The 24,457-nt window shown below is 33.3% G+C and overlaps 1 protein-coding gene across 1 annotated transcript in view; it reads left to right on the top strand.

Moving 5' to 3' along the window:
• The window catches only part of ATG3 (autophagy related 3), a 26,657-nt gene extending 2,200 nt beyond the window's left edge, over positions 1 to 24,457 (top strand). Inside the window, exons 2-12 of the mRNA XM_064374610.1 lie at positions 968 to 1,009; positions 4,288 to 4,337; positions 7,108 to 7,178; positions 8,748 to 8,855; positions 13,314 to 13,363; positions 15,812 to 15,893; positions 19,202 to 19,236; positions 19,481 to 19,636; positions 20,408 to 20,535; positions 22,662 to 22,730; positions 24,186 to 24,457. Of these exons, the coding sequence (XP_064230680.1) occupies positions 968 to 1,009; positions 4,288 to 4,337; positions 7,108 to 7,178; positions 8,748 to 8,855; positions 13,314 to 13,363; positions 15,812 to 15,893; positions 19,202 to 19,236; positions 19,481 to 19,636; positions 20,408 to 20,535; positions 22,662 to 22,730; positions 24,186 to 24,267 (873 nt within the window). The 3' untranslated portion in view covers positions 24,268 to 24,457. The remainder of the gene's footprint in view (positions 1 to 967; positions 1,010 to 4,287; positions 4,338 to 7,107; positions 7,179 to 8,747; positions 8,856 to 13,313; positions 13,364 to 15,811; positions 15,894 to 19,201; positions 19,237 to 19,480; positions 19,637 to 20,407; positions 20,536 to 22,661; positions 22,731 to 24,185) is intronic.

Genomic DNA, 24,457 nt, shown 5'->3' with positions numbered 1-24,457 from the left:
TATTCTGTTAAGCACACTCTTGGTTCAGGATTTTGCATATGCCCTTTCCTCTATCTGAAAAGCTCTGGGCACTTAAAGCCTTATGGCATATTCCTTGCCTTAAGGTTTTCAAGTCATTGTTCAATAAAGTCTTTGTTCTCTTACCGTTCTATTTTAAATGACCATCTCTCCCCAACAAATTCCAGGAATCCCACAGATTCCTCTCTGCTTCTTTTTTCTTCATGCTGTGTTATTCATTACCATTTGGCTTTTCTTCCTCAACTAGAGTTGACACTCCTTATGAAGGCAAGAATAAATTTGAGTATATTTTATTCACAACTAAATATTCCCACTGCCTCAAATAGTGTCTGGCACATAGTAAACATTTGTTGAATGAATAATGTTCATAAATAAGTCTTCTCATTTTTGTAGACTCTGCCAGGAAATCTTACATATAACTTAAGGTTTAGAAAAATTTAGTTGACAGCATCCTTGTTTTAGAGGAGAGGATACTGTGTCAATATCTTGGTGGAGATGAGAATTAGGGGAAAATGCTAAATGATTTCTAGATTTGGTTTCTAATATCATTCAGTTTAAGACTGGCTGAATTGTAAGATGTCTAAACATCTTTAAGACATTTTTGCTGTTCTGTAAAATAAAGATATTTGTTCGTTTCATAGAAACACTGTAAGGCTTTATTTTTATTTAAATCTTAGAATGTTTCTACATAGAACTTTACTCTGGTATAGTAGTGATCTGATAGTATTATAATTATTTTTATGTCTGTTTCCTACATTAGACTTGTATATTCCTGTGATCATTACCAGTGAGTGAGACAGATAGATAGATTAGATAGATAGAATGTTTTTTTTTTTGTATGTGCTTCATTGCCTAGAAGGGTACCAGCAGGCAAATAATTGCCCCCAGAAACATATTTAATTGATAGTGAAACAAGATATAATACTGTTTTTCTTTCTGCTTTTTTTAGGAATCAAAGTTTAAGGAAACAGGTGTAATCACCCCAGAAGAGGTGAGTGCTGAAAATATACTGAAGCCTTTTTATTTTACAATTATATTAAACTAGGTGGCTTTTCTGCTTCATAAGAAAACATTTTGAACTCTAACTTTGATTTCAGTAAAATTAAATTTTATGACTGTTTGTGATTTATAGGAATTTCTGTTTCCCATAGGAGAAAAAATGTAACTTCCCCGTCAATTTGCCACTTCTCATATTTCTCTGTAGTTCCTCTTTATTTAGAAATGAGGGTGACAGAAGAGATGGAAAAGGGTCCTGTATCACTGGTTCTTCACTTATATTTGTGTTATATTGAGCTGTGCAGTAAACTCTGTAGTGTTTGTGGTGTCTTGGTTCTGTCTACATCAAATGTGAGTTTTCATGCTTCTCATTGGGAAACTGCTCGCTACTTAGATGCTGTTTTCTCTTAATAGTTCTTTTTTGTTTAGGTAGTTTATTTTGTTGTCCCTAGAGATATAAATACTGGGCTAAAAACTTTTTCAGGCTTCAATTTTATGAATAGTTAGGGTTTTATGAGAATTAATAAAAGACAGAGTTTAAGCTTGTCTTTTTTTAACTGTCAATGAAAGTACTACTCATTGGCAATAGAACTTTATTCATTGTTTTGAAACAAACATTTTAAAATAAGCCTTGTATGATGAGGCTGCTTCTGTAAGTTTCAAGGCATCAAGCTAGAGAATTAACTGATCTTTCAATTTTCAATTGTGATGGAATCTGTCTAGTTCCAAATCCTTGTAAGTTTTAAGAGTGGTTTGCATAACTCATCTTTTATCTAAAATTTTTTGTTTTTTATTTTTGGTGAAGACACATGGTAGTATGGAAAGAACCTAGGAGACCTGCCTTCTAGACCTGTTTCTGTAATTTCTCCTAATAAGCAAATCAGTTAAGCTATCCCTGCCAAGGCTTCATGTTTCCTCATCTATAAAATAAGGGTTGTGGGCTAGACATTCTGTAAAGATCCTATTCTATCTTAGGTTTCATTACCTTGAATGCCAAATAAAACTAGGTTTTGATTTTAAGGATATCATTAACATTCTTGCCAAACAGGTATAATTTGAACATGGCTCTTTAAGTGTCTGAAATCAAGAGCAGAGATGAAAGTATGCTGTTCTTGCACTCTGGTTTTTATCTCCTCTGTGTAAAGATTACTACTTGTTGAATAGATGGTTGCAGTTAGAGATGCAAGTCTGTGGTCATTGGATAGAATTAAGCAGTTTCAAACAGAAATTCTTCCTAGAATAAATTACTGTTACACTTAATTACAACATCAATCAATTTATGAATTTTCCTCTCTCTCACAAAATTTGAGGCCAAATTAGCCCAGTTGGGTGCCTAGCACATAATACTGGGTTGGGATAGAGCACAATTACAGGATTGAGGTAGAGTAGAATGAGCCTGGAGGAGGAGATGAGAAGGCATCAATTGCTTTGTGTAAATATTATATACTGAATTGATTTGTTCATTTGTTTCCTCTTACTGTTTCTGGGTTTCTGCCAGGCATCAGCTATCTTTTTGTTTTCATTCAGAGGTGTGGCAATATTGTGCTTAAAAAGAGAGGCAGCTAGTGTCTAATACTGTATTGTCAAAACAAAATTAATGTTGGATGTGTGTATGAGTTGATTAAGTAGAATACTATTAATTGAGGTTAGCTTGAGGAATGACATTGCTCACCAAGATGTAAATATTGATTCTATCTTGTTGGAGTTAGTCAGTACTATATACTGATAATAAAGATCACAAGAGAACATTTTTAGTCTCTAAGAGAAAGCTGCTGCAAGCAATATTGATCATTTAGAAATTTGAGTCCTATTTCATTTGAACATATGAAGCAAGTAATGATGGTCATTGCTAATGAGGGCAAATGTACACATGTATATATTCATTATCAGTGCAAGTCTTTTTTTTTTTTAAGTTTTTCTTGCCTGCTAGTGTTCTTGTTATGTAAAAATTGCTGTAGGAACTTTGAGACAAAATATTAGTCTTGTTACCTCAAGGCAATAAGATGAAAGAATATTTTTAATTATATATTTTGCTTGAATTTTCTTAAATTATTTTAATGGTAATAAATTAGTTCTGATAACCACGGAGCTAAATGTAGGTTGCAATGACCTCAGAGTGCTCAAAACTTGGGGAAGAGACTAATGTTGTTTTTTTGTCTTTACTTAAGCAGTTTAAATAATAATTATTTGAAATAAAAGAACAGAAACATAAAGTTTCTTAAGGAATTTGGTTGCTATATCTTATATCTTGTTGATGTTTCATCTTAAAAGAGGTTATTCTTAGAATTCTTATTTGATAGGATTCTCAAAATACAGTATTTTGTGTAGACATACTTTCTCAGAAAGGTATTAGAGATTAAATATGTTGTAATTTTTTGTTGTGTAATAAACCCATGAACAATACAAGATTTTAAGTTAGAGCTGTTGCGAAATAGAAGTAATTTGGCAAGTATATGTGCATCCAGCTTGAGTTGGGACATTGCAGTTACGCTTAACAGACTTACATTTTCTGCTCTGAAATAAGCAGGATTTCTGTTCGTCAGAAAGATCAGCACATGTTCATTTAAAGTGATAATTCTTAAACAGTTAAAGTGTATCTCCCTGAGTCTGGTTTTTATTTCTGAAGAGAAACAAAAACGTGTACAATATTAAGCCTGCTTTGAAAGTCTTAAGATTTGTTAGATGATTCAATTTGTTAATTTTGTAGGTATTTTCAGAGTGAGGCCAAAAAGCTTTTAACTTTTTCCCATTGTTTGACGCTACATTTCTCTCTTTAGGAGTGCAAAAAAGCTTCCAAAATTACTTTAAGTTTTAAAAATAATAAAAGAAGAAGAGGAAGATGTGTGCCCTGTGGTATATTAAAGTAGGCTTATATTATAGATTTGTATCTATTTTAGTATTTTTTTTCAATTTTTATTGAATTTTCAATCATTGGCAAGAATGTGTCCACTTTTTTGTGTCCTTAAAATGGATTTTGACAATTTAAATCTGATAGCCTTACCTGTATCAATTTCATGATACTGCTTTTGGCATTACTTAATCCAATGATAAAAACTGAATTTTTATGGACATTAGAAAACTTTGCAGTTTAGTCATAATCAAAAACAAATCTTGAGGCTGGTAGAGCAGCTTTGGTGCTGTTAATATTTTAATTGCTTGCTGGATTTCAGTGTTACCTAGGGCCATCAGTTTGGTATTTTGCCACCCTGCACAGTAAGTGATGTTTGATTTTTCTTTTTCCTTTTTTTCATATTCCTTCTAAATCCTGAAAAGTTTGTGGCAGCTGGAGATCACTTAGTCCACCACTGTCCAACATGGCAATGGTAAGTAATATTGAGTAAATAATAGAAAATTAGTAAAAGCCATGGCTTTGGAATTACAGCAATTTGCAAAATAGGTTAATGGATGAAAAATAGAATGACCAGTTTAACCCTCCCAGCAGATTTTTCTGTTAAACAGTGCCCCTAGTGATACACAAAGTAAAGTAAAGAAAGAACAAGTGGGTGTTACACCTAATTTACTTTGCTTTGTTTTAGCACAACAGATAGACTTATTTGAGATAAATGCATTTACTTCCTTTACTAGTATTTATTTTCTTTACAGTGACTAGGTCTGATCTTCTGGTTCTTTGAATAATAAATGTTCAATAGTTTAAAATTTTATCAGGTTTTTTTTTCAAATTAACAATTTATTGAACATTTTTATGGCATTATTAAGTGCAGAGATTTTGCAGTTTTATTTTCTTTAAAATATAAGACATAAACATTTTTTTGTTAAGGTTCTAAAGTATGCTCCATCTTTAGGAAACTAGCTAAAACTAAAAGAAAGGTTTATGATACCAATTAAGGCCTTACCTATAAATGCTTTTAAGAGACTTTAAGTTTTTATTTTTTTCAATAGCTTTTATTTTAATTACTAAAGTACTTTAAGCAATTTAGTGGTTTTCACAGTGTGTATTTTAAAATATTCTGAATAATAACAGTGCTTTATTACTTTTAAACTTAATGATAATGACTCCCTGTTGGTAGCTGAAAAAATGATCCCAGGATTGGCAAAAGTTTTACTTAAACTAGAATTGTTTGGAATCATCACCTTGTTTGGATATAGGTGCTTTAACTTGTTATATCTTTTTTTTCTTAATGATTTTTTTTCAATTATAGTTGAAAGGTATAGTTTTGACTGGGAATATGAGTTCTATAATTAACAAGGTTCCAATTGATAATATTTTTCATAATATCGAAAGAGCTTAAATAATGAAACTTTTCTTTAAACCGGTGTTGAAACTGTCATCTGTGGCCTGATAGTCTCCTTCGTTTTTATATTTACCATGTAGCTGAAACAGTTGTCACTGCTTTTATCAATTATCCTTATTTTGTACGGCATTATTTATGTATCAAAAAGACTAAAGTTTGAGGTTTGTTTTTATATATTTTTATTTCTTTCATGTGTTTTTTGTTCCATATTTAAAATTGAATTCATGTCATAGAAGTTCTCTGATTTAATAAGGGTGTTTGGTTTTTTTTTTTTCTGTATTCCAAATTTTCTATTAAAACTATATTTAGCTAGGTCCTGGTCTATAATTTACATGTATTTCAAGTCAATGGGGACATGAGGTTTACAGTAGTATTCATTTTGTGAAAATAACTGATTTAGGATTTTTTTTCCAATATGATATGCATTTTCTTCATTGAGATTTCTTTATTCTACCAGCTTTTAATTGTCTAAGTAGTTTAAGCATTTGATTTATAGCATTGTTGTAGGGGCTCGTGTATATGGACTGAATCTTTTTTTTAGCAGATACTAGTAGTTTTATTCCATTTTGTGAATTATGATTTAAATAATTTTATTGTAACTTAGAACTCAGTTATACCTTACTTCAGTGTCAACATTTTTGGCTGAATTCCTGGGCCAAAGGAAAAATTTATTTTAAATCAATGCTAGAGACAGATTATTTCCATGTTTATACCTTCATGTGTAGAAGTGTTATCATGACCCTATTTTAACTCTTTCCTCAGAACTTTGGGCATTGCCGTGATATTGTTGAATCTGAGACTTGGGACTAGTCAAAAGAAGCCTAGAAGGCTGTCAAATAATATTTGGGCATTTCCTGACTTTACCCTGTGCTCAGATCTATGCTTTGCACTTTAGACTGAAGCTTGAAAAGGCAGCAGAACTCCAAATGTATGCTCATATGTTTGTGACAGACACCACATACCATTCCACCTCTCACCATTTTCAGATGACCCACAAATTCTTAATAAGAGGTGCCAGAGCAGCTCAGAAATATTATAGATGTCTCTGACCCATAGAGGGAATAGTGTTTAAGAATAGGAGCCCTGAAGTCACATGGCTTTGATCCTTGCTCTCCCACCTGGTTTTGTGATCATAGGCAACTGTTTCTCTTTAATCTTAGTTTGCTTACCTATAAGATGGGATATTTATGTTTTCTACTGCTTAGAGTTATGAAGAATAATTGAAAATTAGGTGTTGGAGACTTAAGTTCCATACTTAATAAGTACTCAATAGAAGTTTTTTGTTTTCAATAATTATTCTTAATATTGTCATTTTATGATTCAAAGTATCTATTGTCTCTTAGTTCTGATTTTAATACAGTGATAGGAACAGGGATTTTGCCAGCCACCTACATTGTTATGTAATGTCATGCAGCTTTTTTTCCTGCCTGTTCTTGTTCTCAAGATGAGCAGCAGTATTTTAGGATTAAAAATGTGAGAGATTATACAATGTGAGAGATTATTCAACTCACTGAGAAGCAGGATATTTTGTTGTTGTTTAGAGGCAAACATAATAGTTGCTTAATAGTTCTATATTATTCTATCTTTTTTTGTTTAGTGTTTAATCCAAATTCTCTTGGGTCTATCTTCATCTCTTAGTATATTTCACTTAGATTATTGTTGTGTTTTTTTCCATGTCCTGACATATATTACTTAAATGCATCCTTCCCAAATCAGTTTTAAGCCAGTTTTCTGAGAGGTATGGATTGTGTCATTTTGAGGTTTGTATGCGATCCTTTCTGCCCTATATTTGCCTATTAAAATATATTTTGTATTTTGGTGCTTTTCACTGTTTTTAAAGGGCTACAGGGGAAGAATTGAAAGTGAAGGCATACCTACCAACAGGCAAACAATTTTTGGTAACCAAAAATGGTAAGAATTATGTCATACATATTAGTAAATTTTGCATAGAGCTATATTAAAATGAAGCTCTCTGGTTTTTTCTATTGCTTGAAATTTTTTTCCTTAGTTTTATCTTCTCTTTCTGTTATTTCTTTTTGCTAAAAACATATAGTTGTCAAGATACGAAGGAAGAGGTCCTCAAGGAAAAAGTTAGACTTCTAAGTGGACTTTTTTGAAGTTAACTTCATAATAATCTTTTTAGGTGTTTGATTTTAATCTTCTTTAGACTTAAATTTTTTATGGAAAATGTAACTCATACTACCTGTGACATCTAAAAGCACAGAGCTAAAGATGTTATTTTCTGTTGTTGTGTCACTGAAGGACACAAAAATATTTTGAAACAGGTAGTGGTTTGTGTTTTTTTGTTGTTGTTTGTTTTTTTGAGGTAGAGTCTCGCTCTGTTGCCCAGGCTGGAGTGCATGGTGCAATCTTGGCTCACTGCAACCTCTGCCCCCCGGGTTCAAGCAATTTCCTGCCTCAGCCACCGGAGTAGTTGGGATTACAGGTGCCTGCCACCATGCCCAGCTAATTTTTGTATTTCTAGTAGAGAGGGGGTTTCTCGTTGTTGGTCAGGCTGGTCTTGAAGTCCTGACCTCAGGTGATCCACCTGCCTCAGCCTCCCAAAGTGCTGGGATTACAGGCATGAGCCACCATCCTGGCCAAAACAGGTAGTGTTTTATTTTATGAAGTTAAATTTTAAAACAGTATCAAAAGGTTATGGTCCCTAACTAATGACAAAACATTGATTTCTGTTCCAATTTACTCATTATAGGAAAGGGAAAATAATATGTACAAAACAGCAGCTTTTTTTTTTCTATAGCATATTTTTTTTTAACTAAGTGTGATCATTTATACCCTGTTGTTTAAAAAAAAAATCAGGAGATTAAAAAGCAGTTTTTTGACCCTATACCATAATGTTTTTACCATATAATTATCCAATTTTAGGCTTATGAATAATAATACCTGTTAATACATTTGCTGTATGAACAACTTACCAGTGTGGTATAAAGAAGTAAAAATCAGAAGGTTGGTGAATTTTAAACTGTTTTATCCACTGTGAATAACTGGGACTTAAATACGAATTACAAAATTTATGTTGAAAGTTACTTTAGCCTTGAAAACAAGAGGTCACCTTTACCACCACTGAGTATGACAGCCGGTAGCTCCATCTTCTGAGAGTAAAGCCATTAAAATAAGGTATTATCATTCATTAGACCGAAATTGAACAGTGATATCTCTGACATCAGCCTGCTGTTCTTCACAGACCATCATAGTAAAGGAAATGCATAGAACATTCCCAATAGAGCGTTTCTACTTGTCTTCTGACAAAGCAATGTAGGAAAAGGTAAATGTAGCCAAATAATTATGTGTCTGTTGGGCTGAATGTGACTCTTAATGACCTTTAAAAGTGAAACATAATATTCAGTTAGTATTTTGGTGGTATAAACACCCTATTTTATGGAATAAGCTCTTCTTTCTAATGGATTTATGGTTAGCAGATTATGTGCTGGTAACTGTATTTACCATATTTTTTTATAGTGCCATGCTATAAGCGGTGCAAACAGATGGAATATTCAGATGAATTGGAAGCTATCATTGAAGAAGATGATGGTGATGGTGGATGGGTAGATACATATCACAACACAGGTAAGAGGAGAATAGAATGACATATATTTAGTTTAAATTAAACTTTTTCACAAACTTTTATAATAGCCTTGATTTAAAAAAGAGGATACATAAGGCATAGTTTTGTCCCAGTAGACTTACATGAAAAAAGCAGGAGGACAAATTTATAAAAAGCCTTTAGAGTATGCCGAATTTCTTTCTTCTTTTTTGAGATAGAGTCTCACTCTGTCACCAGGCTGGAGTGCAGTGGCATGATTTTGGCTCACTGCAGCCTCCGCCTCCCGGGTTCAAGTGATTCTCTTGCCTCAGCCTCCTGAGTAGCTGGGACTACAGGCACACTCCACTACACCCAGCTAATTTTTGTGTTTTTAGTAAAGACCTGGGTTTCACCATGTTGGCCAGGATGGTCTCAATCTCTTAACTTCGTGATCTGCCCTCCTTGCCTTCCCAGAGTGCTGGGATTATAGGTGTGAGCCACTGCGCCCAACCAGATTATGCCAAACTTCTGTAACACCTGCTACTTCCATTGCAATTTGGAAATAATATTATTTTCTTTCTAAATAAAGAAAGGGGAAAAAGAAAGTACGTCACAAATGCGGAATGTGCATACTACTTGGCTTTACAGTCTCTTGCTTACATGTCATTGTGATTCCATTGCTGGATTATGAGCTCCTCTATGACAATAACTATACTGTATTCATATTTATTTTACCCAGAGAACTGATATCTATTAAATATTTAATAATTATTTGTTAAATGATAACTAAAAGCAATTTTCAGTACTGTAAGCTCCATGAAGGTAGAGATTCAGTTGAATTCTCAGTATCGATCACAGTGTATGATGTAGAAGTTGTTTGGTTAATATTTGTTAAATGAGTTGAATGCAAGCTTTTATAAGTGTATGCTTCCATAAGGTATTTGGAACCCTGAATATACTTTTTAAATTCCAAGTCCTGAAATACTGTTTTGCCACTATATTTATTTAATTGTGTAAATGCATATTATCATGTGCTGCTGAACACTATTTTGCCACTGTGTTTATGTAACTGTGTAAATGCATATTATCATGTGCTGCTGAAGCTTACTACCATTTATGACTTAGTTTTGATGAAGAAAATGTGCTCTGAGTTTAAGTTCATGATACTAAAAACAAGTTTTTCTCCCTTTGAGTCCTAGAGATTAGGAGGTATATCCTTAGTAGTAGTAATAAAACAGGGTTTCTCAAGCTTGGCACTGTTTTTTGGAATGGATAATTATTTCCTGTGCATTGTAGAATGCTTAGCAGTATCTCTGGCTTCTACCCACTAGATATCAGTAGCATAGCCCAGTTTTAATAACCAAAAATGCCTCCAGACGTTGCTAAATGTTGGATGGGGGAAAGATTGCTGCCATTAGTTGAGACTCACTGCAGTAGACAGAGGGCTAAGTATCTGCCCAGGTAAAAGTTCCTTCTTAGGTCAGTTTCCCCTCTACTCCAAATAAAGGATGCTGCCATCTCTTTCCTTATGGAGATAATAGGCAAAGATTCAGGACTTTGGCTCCTTGATCTGAAATTTATTGGCTTAGTAGTGAGTTGAGTGTTATATCAAAGCCTAGAGGAAATAACAGATCGAAAAACCTTTAAAAATAATTTCAAAAACTACTCTTCTTTTCCCCCTACTGAGTAGTGCTGTTAGCCTTTTTTTTTCCACCTAATCTTTTCAAAGTCTTTTAACTATTCTGCTTTGGTTTTTCCATGCCTGGAAGATGTTGGCAACACGTGAATAGTAAATTCTCTGTTGACTGACTGGAACTATTGATTGTGCATTGTTTCTGATGTCAAGTTAATGACTTATGAGGCCAGGTACTAGTTCCTTATTCACCTGTTTCCCTTGCTTTATCCTTGCTTTTCCTGGGCTTTTCTCCTATTAGCTCATGTATTAGTCATGGTTGTCCAGAGAAACAGAACCCACAGGATGTGTACAGAGTAGTCCCTTTTTATCCTTGGTTTTGCTTTCTGTGGTTTTAGTTACTTGTAATCAGCCATGGTCCAAAAATAGTAAGTGCAAAATTCCAGAAATAAATAAATCATCAGTTTTAACTTGTGCCCCCACTGTTGAGAGTAGCACGATAAAATCTCCTGCCATCCTCCTCTGTTCTGCCCAAGACGTGAATCATTCCATTGTGTAGTATATCCATGCTGTATATGCTGCCTAGCCATTAGTCACTTAATAGCCAACTCAGTTATCGGGTCGGCCGTCATGTACAGCATAGGTAAAGTTTAATACCTGTGGTTTCAGACATCCTCTGAGGATTTTGGAATGTATCCCCCACAGATAAGTGAGGGCTATTGCATAGATATAGGTACAGATATAGGTAGATAGATTTTTTTTTTAAAGGAATTGTCTCATGTGATTATGTGGGCTTGCATGTCTGAATTCTGCAGGGCATACTTGCAGACCGGAGATTCAGGGAGTGTTGATATTGCAGCTTTAGTCCCAAGGCATTCTGGAGGCTAAATTCGTTCTTCTGGAGGACCTCAGTCTTTTTCTTATAAGGCCTTCAACTGATTGGATGATAGCCCTCATCTTATGGAGGGTAATCTGCTTTCTGCAGTCTACTATTTAAATGTTCATCACATCTAAAAAATACCTTCACAGCAACATCTAGACTGGTGTTTGACCAAACATCTGGGTGCCACAACCTAGCCAAGTTAACATAAAATTAATCATCATAAACCTTGAGAGTATCACCGTCATTAGAGTCATTTGAACTTGCTTTTTCTTTGTCAACTGTATCCTACTTTTAGAAGTGTTTTAATGGCATACTGCTACATTATTATATTTTGACAAGTTAAAGAGGTTGATTTTTTATGTTCAGGAGTCAATCATTTTGTAGTGTGAATTCAGTGTGTTGAAATTTGGGTTTTACTGTTATGAAATAATTATACCTATTATATAGTAATTTCTAGAAATACTATGAAGTAAAAGCTTTGTGCTAGACCTGTGGATTTTGACCTCTTTTATTTGTGAAAGTGAGTTATTTATCCTTTTGTTTAGGCACGTTGAACAGACATCTCAAAATTTTAGAAGATTAACAAAGGAGCTAAGCATATTCTGTACTTAGGATTTTTCTTTAGTGACTTTAGATACCACTGTCTTACTGTATTTCTTATCCTTGTTAAACTATTTTGTTAACAGTAACAGGTACTTTGCAGTAGAAATGTTATCTAGCTGACTGGTGGTGCTGCCACCTGCTTAATACTTTCTTTGAGACAAGTAAGTTTTGAGGTATTTGCCCAGTGGAGTGCAAGAGAATTGAACCAAAAGTTAGCTTGTATGAATTTTAATCCCAGTTCCATCATTTAACTGGGTATAACTCTCAAGCAAGTTATCTCTCCAGTGACTTCATTTCTTCATAGGAAGACATTATTACTGTAACATCCTCATAGATAGTGCTTGTAATGATTACATAAGATGAGGAAACACTTAGTAGAAAGCCCCATATAAATGTGATATGATATTACTACCTTTGGGTATCCTACATTTCTGAGGCATATGACAAACAGATTGAGTATCCCTAATCCAAAAATCCAATAAAATGTTCCAAAATCCAAAACATTTTGAGCACTGGTATGATGCTCAAATAAAATGCTCTAATGAGCATTTTGAATTTTTATATTAGGGGTATTTGACCAGTAAGTATTCATGCAAATATTCCAAAATCTAAAAAAAATCGGAAATACTTCTGGTCCCAAGCATTTTAGATAAGGGATAATCAACCTATACTAAGATAACTAATAGCTTTTTGAGAAAATTTTGATGCAAGCTTAATTAAAATGTACATATGCATCCTGTAGTTTCTTAAACTGTTCTCACTGTTCTCTCATTTTTTTTTTTTTTTTTTTTTTTTTCCTGAGACAGAGTTTCGCTCTTCTGCCCAGGTTGGAGTACAATGGCGTGATCTCGGCTAACTGCAACCTCCACCTCCTGGGTTCAAGCGATTCTCCTGCCTCAGCCTCCCAAGTAACTGGGACTGCAGGTGCACGCCACCATGCCTGGCTAACTTTCGTATTTTTAGTAGAGACAGAGTTTCACCGTGTTGTCTAGACTTGTCTCAAACTCTTGACCTCAGATGATCCACCCACCTTGGCCTCCCAAAGTGTTGGGATTACAGGCATGATCCACCAGACCTGGCCAAACTGTTCTCTTTCTTAGAAAGTGTTGTGATAGAGATTCAAACCAGGAAAGTAAATAAGGAATAGTAAGTGAAGAATGACAGGATAATTCATGGTAAAATATTAAGTTAATGTATTTTTCAAATTTTGAGGAGGTGTCATTGTGACTATTTTTATTAGAGTTCATTTGTAAAGATACTATTATTTGCCTACTTATTTCAGAGAAATTGTGAGAATTTTCAGTATTTTTATATTGCTTTAATAAGTAAATAGGGTGGTTGCAGTTTAATTTTAGTTATTCTTTTCTGCCGAATTTTACATAGGTATTACAGGAATAACTGAAGCAGTTAAAGAGATCACACTGGAAAACAAGGTACTGGTTAATTAATTATATTTTTTAATTTAATGACTAGTTATTTGCCTGTCTATCTATATATATGTTTATACACACATACATATAATCATTCCTATCTTTCTTATAAAGACCCTGGTTATTTAGTGTCAAGCTCTTTTAAATTTCAGCTATTTTCTTACCCACTCATTTTTCTCTCTCAACACACCAATACACTACTGCTGCCTAATGCATCTCTTATTTTCCTTAATTTGTAGCATGGTTAAGTAAAACACCTTTTAGATTGTAACTTGTACTAGCTACTAATTTTCACTGACTGAAGCAACTTCTAGGCTAGTTTAAAAGAGATGACTTTTTTGTTTTAAAATAAATTTAGTACCAAATGTCATATTAGTGGAGAATTTTGGTGGGGGGATTATCTGCTTGTTCACTGGTAGATGCTAATGATATATTAACATTTAAATTTTGTAGCTTAAATAGTCCCATAAGCAATTTAATTATTCTCTGTATTTTCTTCAGCTACTGGTAATTTGGGTTTTATTTGTTTTTGAAAATTTGAAAGCAAACTTTAGCTTGCATCATTCAAATTTATGACATTTTGAATGCATAGAAGCTTAATCAGTTAAGTTTTATTGCATGACTTATGAGGGTAAAACGTATAATTGGGTAGAGTTTTTCTGCATGGAAATTTTGAGTCATTTTAGCCTGTTGTAGGTATTATATTAGCTTTTCATTTCTCAGAGAGCTCAGATGCAGTTGTCTTCATGTTTTTATATACATGTAGGTGTTTGAAATGGTATGAAAAATAATATAAAATCTTTTCATCCTTGTCTTAATTATTTTTTTTAACAGTCAAGTCACTTAGAGGATAGACTATTTGGATGGAATAATTGTGTTCCTAGTCTTACGACACATTTGCTACTGTGTTTTTGTCATTTGGATTTTTCAGGATTTGTAACTGGGGCATAACAGAAAGTGATAGAAACTAAAATGTTTTTTTTTTCACGTATAATTTTATGCTTTAAGATTCAGTTCTTTGGCCTGAGAGTTCATCATTTTGAAATTTGACTTTTTGAAGTATTTGAATGACTTAAGGAGAAATCACACAAATTGCTTTGCTGTTTCAAAGATCTTGTTTACTCTGGCCATTACTATATATGCTTCAGACTTTGGGAATGATAAATGGCAGAGTAGTATAGATAGTAGTGTTTTTCTCAGACAGCTTGTGGTAATTCCTTTAATAATTTTATTGGCCGGGCATGGTGGCTCACACCTATAATTCCAGCACTTTGGGAGGCCAAGGCAGGGGGATCGTGAGGTCAGGAGTTCGAGACCAGCCTGACCAACATGGTGAAACTCCGTCTCTACTAAAAATACAAAAGTTAGCCGGGCGTGGTGGCATGCACCTGTAATCCGAGCTACTCAGGCGGCTGAGGCAGAAGAATTGCTTGAACTGGTAGTCTGAGGTTGCAGTGGACTGAGATCATGTCACTGCACTCCAGCCTGGGTGATGGAACGAGAATCTGTCTAAAAAAATAATAATAATAATAATTTTTATAACAGTGCTTAGAATTCTTGCCATCCAAATGCAAATATTAATTTTGGTTGTCAATTTCTGTTGTGTTTTACTTTATCAAGTATAAATATCACGAGTTTTAAATTTTTTCTTAATGATTAATTTGTTAGATATTAGCTCATCTAATAATTAAACACTCAGACAGTCTTGTGATTTCAATTTTGGGTGTAAGAATGATTTAAGTTTTAAACACATGACTTAAGTTTCTAGTAGTAAATAAAACCACCCCTAAGTAAAATGTAAGCTAGGTAAAACTAGATGTTCAATTTATCCACTTACTTCAGATTTTCAGAATATTAATTTTGTGAAAACGATAGCCATATGTTAGACCTGTCATTGGTGATACTGTTTTTTTCACTCTAGAGCTAATATAGTTAAGAAATTGAACTGAAATCTTGTGCATTTTAATAACTGTAAAGTCTGATAACTTGCCTAATTCAGCTAGGATATTGTTAACAAATGAGAATATTACAGTGCTTGATATTTTAGCTGATAATATATTTGATTTATAAATATGTACACTTTTCCCCTTAAATTATAAGTGCACAAGTTAATATAATTCTGAACTGATTTTCTAATACTAATGAATTGATTAACTAAAAATACTGTTTTATTAGAAGTGCAACTGGAAATTATTTTTAAATAGTTAGCTTAGATGACTCTTACTGCTCCCGTAATAAGCTTGGTTATTTTTCAGTCACAACACTTAGCACATTACTTTTAATGATTGGAATGTGAATTCATTATTTCCACTGGAGTTTGAGTTTCCTGTGGATAAGAACTGCCTTGTCATTCTTATTTTCACAGTGGTTACCACTATGCTAGCACATGGGTGTTCAGTGTTTGAATTAATGAATATATTTAAGTGATTTTAAATATAATTAATTTCAAAGGACACTATAAAGCTTCAAGATTGCTCAGCACTATGTGAAGAGGAAGAAGAGGAAGATGAAGGAGAAGCTGCTGATATGGAAGGTATTCCTGTTCTGATTTGTTTCAATTCCACTGGAATATTGATTTTAGAATATTTGTAATTTATGTGGATTAAGAATTTTTCATTGATTTGTAAACTTAGCATTTAGCAGCCAAGGGTGTATTTTATATATATTTAGTTGATAAATTTCATTAGCATAAAACCTATCTTGATCTTGGACTCTTCCGTTTTACTCAGAACATAGTCTTGGATGACATCATTTTTATTGGAATAACTATTAGTCATAAATATTTAATGCTAGGTAGAGCTGCAAGATGTTAATTCCTAACCTAATTATTTCAGAGCAGAACAAAGTTTGCTTATGCATTTTGTATTTTTTTTTCCTCTTTGATAGCATCTTTCTATTAAAACCTGAAGATAGTGAGTTTTAATGGAGCCTTTTAAGTACACAGAATCTCCTCAGTTTCCCAAGATTCTGAAAAGACCTATTCCAGAGTTGTCAGTTGAGAATAACCACATTAGTGAATCATTGTTACAAGAGATAGAAACCCACTAGAACGGAGCAGTACGGGTCTATGAGCACATGATTATTCAGCTTTGTATTTCATGAGCATGATAATCTTTTTCAATACATATGAAACCTCAGATATTTAAAAGTAGGTGAAAAATGGCTATCACCAGGGTGACCTCTTTGGTAAATCCAGTTTATCTTTATTACACTTAGCTTTTCTGCATTATTTGATTTTGTTAATCGTATCTTCCTTGGTTTCTGTAAGAGTGGGTTTTCTTCCTCACTCTTTCTTCTAGTCATCTTCTGTGATTCTTTTTCTTTTGCTCAGCTATTAAACGTTCCTGTTTCATGGGGTTTCTTTTTTTTTCTCCTTACTCTCTATACTCCCGTATTTCATCTATTGTTGCAGCTTCTGTAATGGCATTCTGTAGTCTGGCATGAAAATTTGTGCAACAGGAAAGACTGTATAAATTACATCCGATACTTTGCAAGAGTTTAAATATATTTGTATATGTAAATAGAGTACAAGTGTAAGAAGTTGGAAAAGGAAAGGAATATGAAAAAAGGGCAGGCATTAAGGCTGTAAGGCAACTGAATCCCAAAAATACATAGACTTTGGGTGAGATAGATTATGTTTTGTAGCATACAGAAGTAGAAGATGCTGCCAAGTAGAGTTGAAGCACCATAATGGCAAGTGATGCTTGCTGGACTAAAAGTACCTTTCTGTTTGTTTTCAACATTACTTTCAATTCTCCATGAAACCTAGCTATATCGGTTCCTAAATTTTAGTGAGATTCATGTCCTTATTTTCATGGCAAACTGCTATTCCTTAAGGAAATCTGAATGAGTTACTTGTAACCAAAATTGATCACAGCAACCTCACATACCATCTGTATGCTAGGGACTTCCATCTCGAATCCTCCAGCCCAGATATTCTCAACTTCAGATTTATTTGTTCAGTTTCATTTCCACCAGGATGTCTCAAAGTTGTCAGAAACTGAACTCATCACCTTCTTGCACAAATACTGTTTCTGAATTTCATCTGTCTCTGAATAGCACAGTTAACCAAGTTGGGATGGTGGAATGGTATAGAACCCTTCGAGTAAAGCACTGTTTTCAAAATACAAGCTGTGGGATTGCCTTAAATATCTGATATCCGTTTAGTATGTTTATTATATTTCCCCTAGATAAAGTTAAAGAATTGCTATATATGTAATTTTGCTCAACAGTAGTATTGATGGTATCTAATATAAAGGTAGTTTTCATTTATCGAACAAATTCTTATTGGGCAGTACAGTATTTATCAGGTATTGTCCTTGGTGTTGGAGATAAAGCAGTAGACATGATCTCATGGAATTTATATTCTTATCAGTGGAGACAAAAATAGATAAGCAAAATATATACTGTATCTGATAGTTATAAGTGTTAAGGGAAAAATAAAGGAGGAAAGGGGATAGAGAATCTTGAGTCAGAATGAGTGTTGCAATTTTCAAATAATTTGGTCAAGAAAAACCTAATTGAAAGTACAAACCATTTGAATAAAGCCTGGAAGGAAGTGAATGGAACTATTTAGGTATCTGAGGGAAGAGTGCAAAGGTCCTGAGGTGGGAACATGTGTGACTTATGTAAAATACACACCTTACAGTATTTAGTCTAGAGAGGAGAGAAGGGAGAGTATTGAAGGGTAGAGTCAGAGAGGTAACCAGGGACCAGATTCTATAAGGCCTTGACATAACTCACAGTGAGACAAGCCATCGGAGGGTTTTTTTTTCCCCCAAGTGGAGGAGCAACATGATTTAACATTTCAACAGAATCACTGTACAGTGGTGACAATAGGCTGAAGGGGAAAGGGACAACAGGAGGCTGTTTCAATAATCTAGGCAAGAAATGATGGCGGCTTGGGCTGGGGTTGTAATATTGGTAGTGATGAGAAACAGTAAAATTCTGGAATATTTTGAGAGTTGAGCGAAAGAGATTTGCTGCTAGATTGGATGTCGTAGGTGACAGGCAGAGTAGTCAAGGGTGACTCCAAGGTTTTTGACCTGAGCTTTTAGAAAGATACCATTAACTGAGAAGCGGAAAAATTGAAAGAGTGATTAGCTTTGGAGAGAGAGTCAGGAACTCAGTTTTAGACGTGATACTTACAGTGTTAATTAGTTATCCAGTGGAGACATAAACAATTAAATATACAAGTCTGCAGGCAGGGAATAAATTTTTTAAAGTCATCAATATTTGAAGTTACTGAGTCTGGACAAAATTGTTACAGAGATAAGTGAGGATAGAGGAGAGACATGGTCCAGAAACTGAGCCCTTGGTTACTGCAGCATTTGGTTTTATGGTTCTTTTTAAAGTAGAGGCGATGAAGAGGAACCAGCATAGAAGATATTGAAGCGGCAGTTAGTGATGTGGGAGAAAAGTCAGGGAAATATTTTAAAAGCCAAGGAAAGAAAGTGTTCCAAGGAGAAGGGACTAAATCATGCCAGATATTCCTGACAGGTCAGTTAAGATGAAAACTGGGAATTCATCACTGGATTCAGCAAAGAGGATGTCACTGATGACTTTAATGAACATGTTTATGCAGTTATAGAAGTAGCCTTGTATACACTGTGGAGCCACTGAGGACTCCTACCGTATTATCATGTCAAGCCTTAAATATGCTGACTTTCTCTGGGCTTTTGCCTTTGAAAGTATAAAATTAGCTCACTTATATATTCAGTATCTTCAGTTAAAAAAACAAAGGCAAAACCCCAGTTTTTGAATGATGTTATAAAATAATATATAAATTGGTTTAGGGAATTTTCTAGAACTTGATTAATCTTTTGTTGCTTTTTATAACAGAATATGAAGAGAGTGGATTGTTGGAAACAGATGAGGTTAGTAAATTGAGTTTTCTTTAATTTTTAATGAATGAACTTGGGAATTCATGTTCTTAATAATATATTGATCTGTCAAAGAAATTCTCATGTGTTTATTTATGGCATATAAGATTTAGCTTTGAGTTCCAAGTTCATTCACTCGTAAGAAAACAAAATATAGAATGGAAAAAATAGGTTTTCTAAAATGTCACATTCATACTGATATAATGGTTATAAATTTTTCTCTTTTATTATGTGCCAGGCTACCCTAGATACAAGGAAAATAGTAGAAGCTTGTAAAGCCAAAACTGATGCTGGTGGTGAAGATGCTATTTTGCAAACCAGAACTTACGACCTTTACATCACTTATGATAAATATTACCAGACTCCACGATTATGGTTATTTGGCTATGATGAGGTAAAAATTAAGAGCATTAGATTTTAATATCAATATTTTAAATTGTTGAATTTATTCTTCAATAACCTCATGGGTATTTATTGTAGTGTTTTGAATTTTAGAAATCATTTGTTTTACAACTTTATGATTAATGTTGAACTTGATTCTTATTTTGAATGAACTGTGAATTATTCAGTGTAACAACAATAACGCTAAAACTTAAACAGAAATAATCTGCTACATATTTCTTGACCTCTAAGTTTATGACTTCAAAATGTTAGGGAAATTTAACTTGGTATATTTTTTTAAATTTTGTTTGGGATTACATCAGTTGGATATATAGGCATTTACAAAATGATCATGCCACATGTGAAGAGAGTGGATTATTGTATGTATGTATTTTTTCCCTTAAGACAGAAAACTGAGATACTTAATTGAATTAAAGGATAATTGATAGAAGATTAACTTGTTTAATCTGTCATTCTTATGACCATACATGGGAAACAAGAAAACAAAATCAGTCTAAGAGACGAGTTACAAAGTTACAAAATGTTTTGACAGCCACAAACTTGCCCTCTTTTTTCTGCATTAGGGGGTAGCTGTCACAGAGCTTGGCTGTGATTCCTTCTTTCTACCTCCTTTGATATTAATAAATTGTAAACTTTCCCAGAAATCATGCTAAATAGTCTAGAATTCTAAATTGCAAGTGATGTGAGATGGAGAACTAAATATATTATAAAACTTGAGATTTAGGCTAAGATAGTAATTTCCAAGCATTTTTAATACTTTCAGCAACGGCAGCCTTTAACAGTTGAGCACATGTATGAAGACATCAGTCAAGATCATGTGAAGAAAACAGTGACCATTGAAAATCACCCTCATCTCCCACCACCTCCCATGTGTTCAGTTCACCCATGCAGGTCTGTGTATGTAGAGATAAATATATTTTATGGTGTGTTTGTTCATTTCATGGATTTCTTACTTGAGAATCTGTAAACATGGAACCCTAACAGAAAAAATTTTTACTTAATAAGCAAAGAAAATTATCTCTTGTCTGCCTTAGAAATCTTCTTGTGCTTAAATAAAAATGAAAGGGGGAAAAAAAAACCTCACCAATTTAAGTTTAATACATTAAGAATGTTTTGTTCTTTGTGGGTGTTTAATTATAGAATAGATGGATCTTTGTGATTTTACTATACTTTTTAGCTCCAGAACAGTTTGAAAGATCCTGTTTTTGACTCAGAAATAGTCATCATTTAGATATGGTTTGCTGTGTTATGACTATGTCTTTCTGTGAATGTAGACTACAGAGTTAACCTTGTGCTTTTTCTATGTGAACTGTTTGCTTTCTCTTATTGATTAGTGAAGGGAGATGTTTGTATGTTCTTCAGTTGAGAGCTCTTCAGCCTTAGCAAGTCAAGTGCATTTTATAAGTTGGGATTTTCTTTGTATCAGTGTCTTTTCAACAGAGCCAAATCTCTGAAGTTGAGCCTATATACATGATTTGTTCAGAATTTTTCTTAAAAAAGAAGTTATTACATGCTCATTTCTTTAGGTTGGTTATTTCTAATAGGTAACTTTCACAGTTGACTGGAAAAAATGGTAACATACTAGTAATGATATTTTTCAGTGAAACTCAGATTCTCTTGACCAGTTAGACGAAACATTTCTTTTTTTTCTTCCCTCTAGTTAAAAACAACCTTTAATATTTTCTTCTTGTATTTTGCAACCCCTGTACTCTCAAACTTTAATCCCATGGAAGACCTTGCTCATTTTTTCAGTTTTATGTCTGAAACTTTAATCATGCTAACTATGAAAAATAATTTAGGAGTTGTTAGTTTTAGTTTTTAATTATCTAATTGAAAAGGTTTTCAGTTTTGAGAGTTATTTTGTTGATTCCTCTTATGGTTTAAGATCTCAGGATGATGCTTGTTAAACTGAAGCATATCTCTTTCTGAGGTGTAAATTTTATTCAGTTGGAAAAATAATTTAACTGGTAATTATGTTAAACATTTTAATAAAATAGATGACTATATTATGGAATGAGATATAAATATTTCAAAAAATCTGAGTCCCTATAAAATAAAGCTTGCAAGAATATTTTGGTCCTTTCCATGGGCTGCCTCAGATTGTGCCTTCTGGGCTGATACGTTCACTTTTATATTCTAAGTGACTGCCTCTGTCATGAAGGATATGGTCAAAAACTGAAGCAGCATTATTTAAGCCAGGGTATGTTAAAAAGACTTTCTTTAAAAATTGTCTTTTTCTTGGTTTCTGTGCCTAGATACTAATTTTGATGTCACTCTTTTCTGTAGCACAGGAGAGATACCAATTGGCCATGAAAAGATGTATAGATAGGACAAAAACTTCACATAAATAAATGCCTTTCTTCTTATAAGTGAAAAAATTATTTTTACATAGAATTCAATACATTTTAGAATACTCAATAGGACAAAGAAACAAATACAACCTCTTAACTCTGACCAATTAGCTTTTCTTAAACCCCGTCAGTTTTGGCTTATTCTCATTTAAATAAACAGCCCAAATCACAAGATTATAGATACTTCTTTGCTTTTTTGTTCAACTGATACCATGTGGCTTTTTTAAAAATTTGCATGGTGTGGCTCTTTTTTTGTTTCATAGAGCAAACAGCTGTCATTCCACATTTATCTCCTAGCATTATTTCCCTTTCTCTGGTTTTCTGCCTTCCTTATCTGTCCCAATTATCAGAATACTAACTAATGCCATTGTGTCTGCTGTGACTACCCTAGCATTTTAAGATTGCCCCCTCCCCTAGTAAAACTGTTTGCATGGCATAACAGTCTATAATCTTGTGTTTCAGATGTGATGGGGAGATATTTTATAATTTAACTATTTTAATAAATAATTTTATAGCTATTGGGGAGTGGTAGGGGAAATAGTTTATAACTATTATATGTTAAAAATTAATTCACTGACAGTAATAAGGTTGTTTTCTTTACAAATGAAAAACGTGTCTTTTCTATTTTGATCTAATCAGTCTATATTAACAATTTTTTTTTTCTAGGCATGCTGAGGTGATGAAGAAAATCATTGAGACTGTTGCAGAAGGAGGGGGAGAACTTGGAGTTCATATGTATCCTTCACTGTGTGTATGATTGTGGCAAAATGGCTCTTAGGATTTTTTTTTTTTTTTTTTGAGAAATTTAGTGTAATCTTAATGACCTAGTGCCTATAACTTGTTTTAACTTCGCATATCTGAAAATCCTAGTGGACGTCTTTAATTTATTTAGAAAGTGTTATATTGTGATAGTTATGCTTTGCTTAGTTGGTTAGAACATGTCCCCATGTGTAGCAGTAGCTCAACCTTATTACAGAGGTAACTACTAATTTAGAATAAGAACATGAGTATCTTTTTCTTATGTATATTTCCAATTTAACATGTTACAAAAAATATACTTTCCTATCAGGTAAAAGTAAAATTAGGTTGTATCAATCTGAGATCTCTAAAGCAAAAAATACAACTTAAACAAATAGGTTAATTAAAGAGTAATGTACTACATGAAGTACTTTAGATATTCTTAAAATATAGCATGTTCATTTTTCTCAAGACAGTAGCACCTGTCTTATATCTTACTATAGTTTTCCACTCAGTTTTCTTGGATTGACAGAAGTAATAAAAACTTCCAGTCCAAACCATATCTACTCTTGAAGTCCTATTATGTCTAAGTGGCACTATGCTGGATGCTGGATGAACATAGAAAACGTTTCAGAATTTTATTATAGACAGTCCAGTAGAGCAGAGTCTTTGACAAATGCATATACTAACCTAGAGTCAGTTTAATATAAAGGGTTTTCATATTATTTTTCTCAGTGCTTTCATGAGAAAAATAGCCTGAGGTTATGAATGTTGGGGAAGCATATCACAGAGGTTGTGTCTTTCTCTTTGCATTATGTCTTCCTCATTGCATTTAGTACTACTGAGTCTGTAGTACTTAGTTAAGGTAGTATCTGCTAGGTTTCTCTACCCTATGTAGTTCATATTTATTCCTTTCCATTGTTAGAAGTGAGTCATTAAGTCTATGGAAGTTTATAGCCACAAGAAAAAAGAATTAATCTTTGCTTTCCGGAGAAACCACCACAGCAGCAATTAGTAAATTTTGGGAGAGATATTTTGAGGTAATATAAATACCAGTTTCTCATTAAAGTGCTTTTGTAGTCTTTATTCCGCCTCATTTTCTGATATAACTCTAGCAAACTTATAAACAGGAAAGGAGTCTAGCAAATGACTACATTTTATACTCATTTAAACAGGGATAGCTTTGTCTCTGTTTTTATGTCAAAATAATTGTGCTTATATGAATGCCTGCTCATTAAGAAATTTCAAATTCAAATATTAGAATGAGTGGTCAGGTAGTCTTAAAGAGCCTAATGTTAAATAAACACAAATTTTCATAGTTGAATTTTTTAATAAAGATTTTGTCTTTTTTTTTTTGAGAGATTAATGGCTTAATAAAATGGATACATACAACATGGACTTAAAACATAGAACTATTTACAAATCTTATTTTCCTTAGCTAAAAACTTTTAGGTATCTTCTTATTTTCTTGAAATTTGTACAAGCTGTCATTCCAACAATAGAATATGACTACACAAGACACTTCACAATGTAATGAAGAGAGCATCAAATCTATCCTAATTATTGGTTCTGATTTTTAAAAAATTAACCCATAGATGTGAACATTAACCATATTCATCAATATATACAGTTTCTCTAATAAAGGGGCTTACATGTTTATGCATTAAATAAAAATATGTTCCACTACCAGCCTTATTTGTTTAATAAAAATCAATGTAAAGAGA

The sequence above is a fragment of the Aotus nancymaae genome, unplaced genomic scaffold (genome assembly GCF_030222135.1).
Source record: "Aotus nancymaae isolate 86718 unplaced genomic scaffold, 86718_ANA_hifiasm-v0.15.2.pri h1tg000011l, whole genome shotgun sequence".
NCBI lineage: Eukaryota > Metazoa > Chordata > Mammalia > Primates > Aotidae > Aotus > Aotus nancymaae.
The sequence above is the reverse complement of the archived record's forward strand: the minus strand, read 5'-3'. Positions and strand labels throughout refer to the sequence as shown.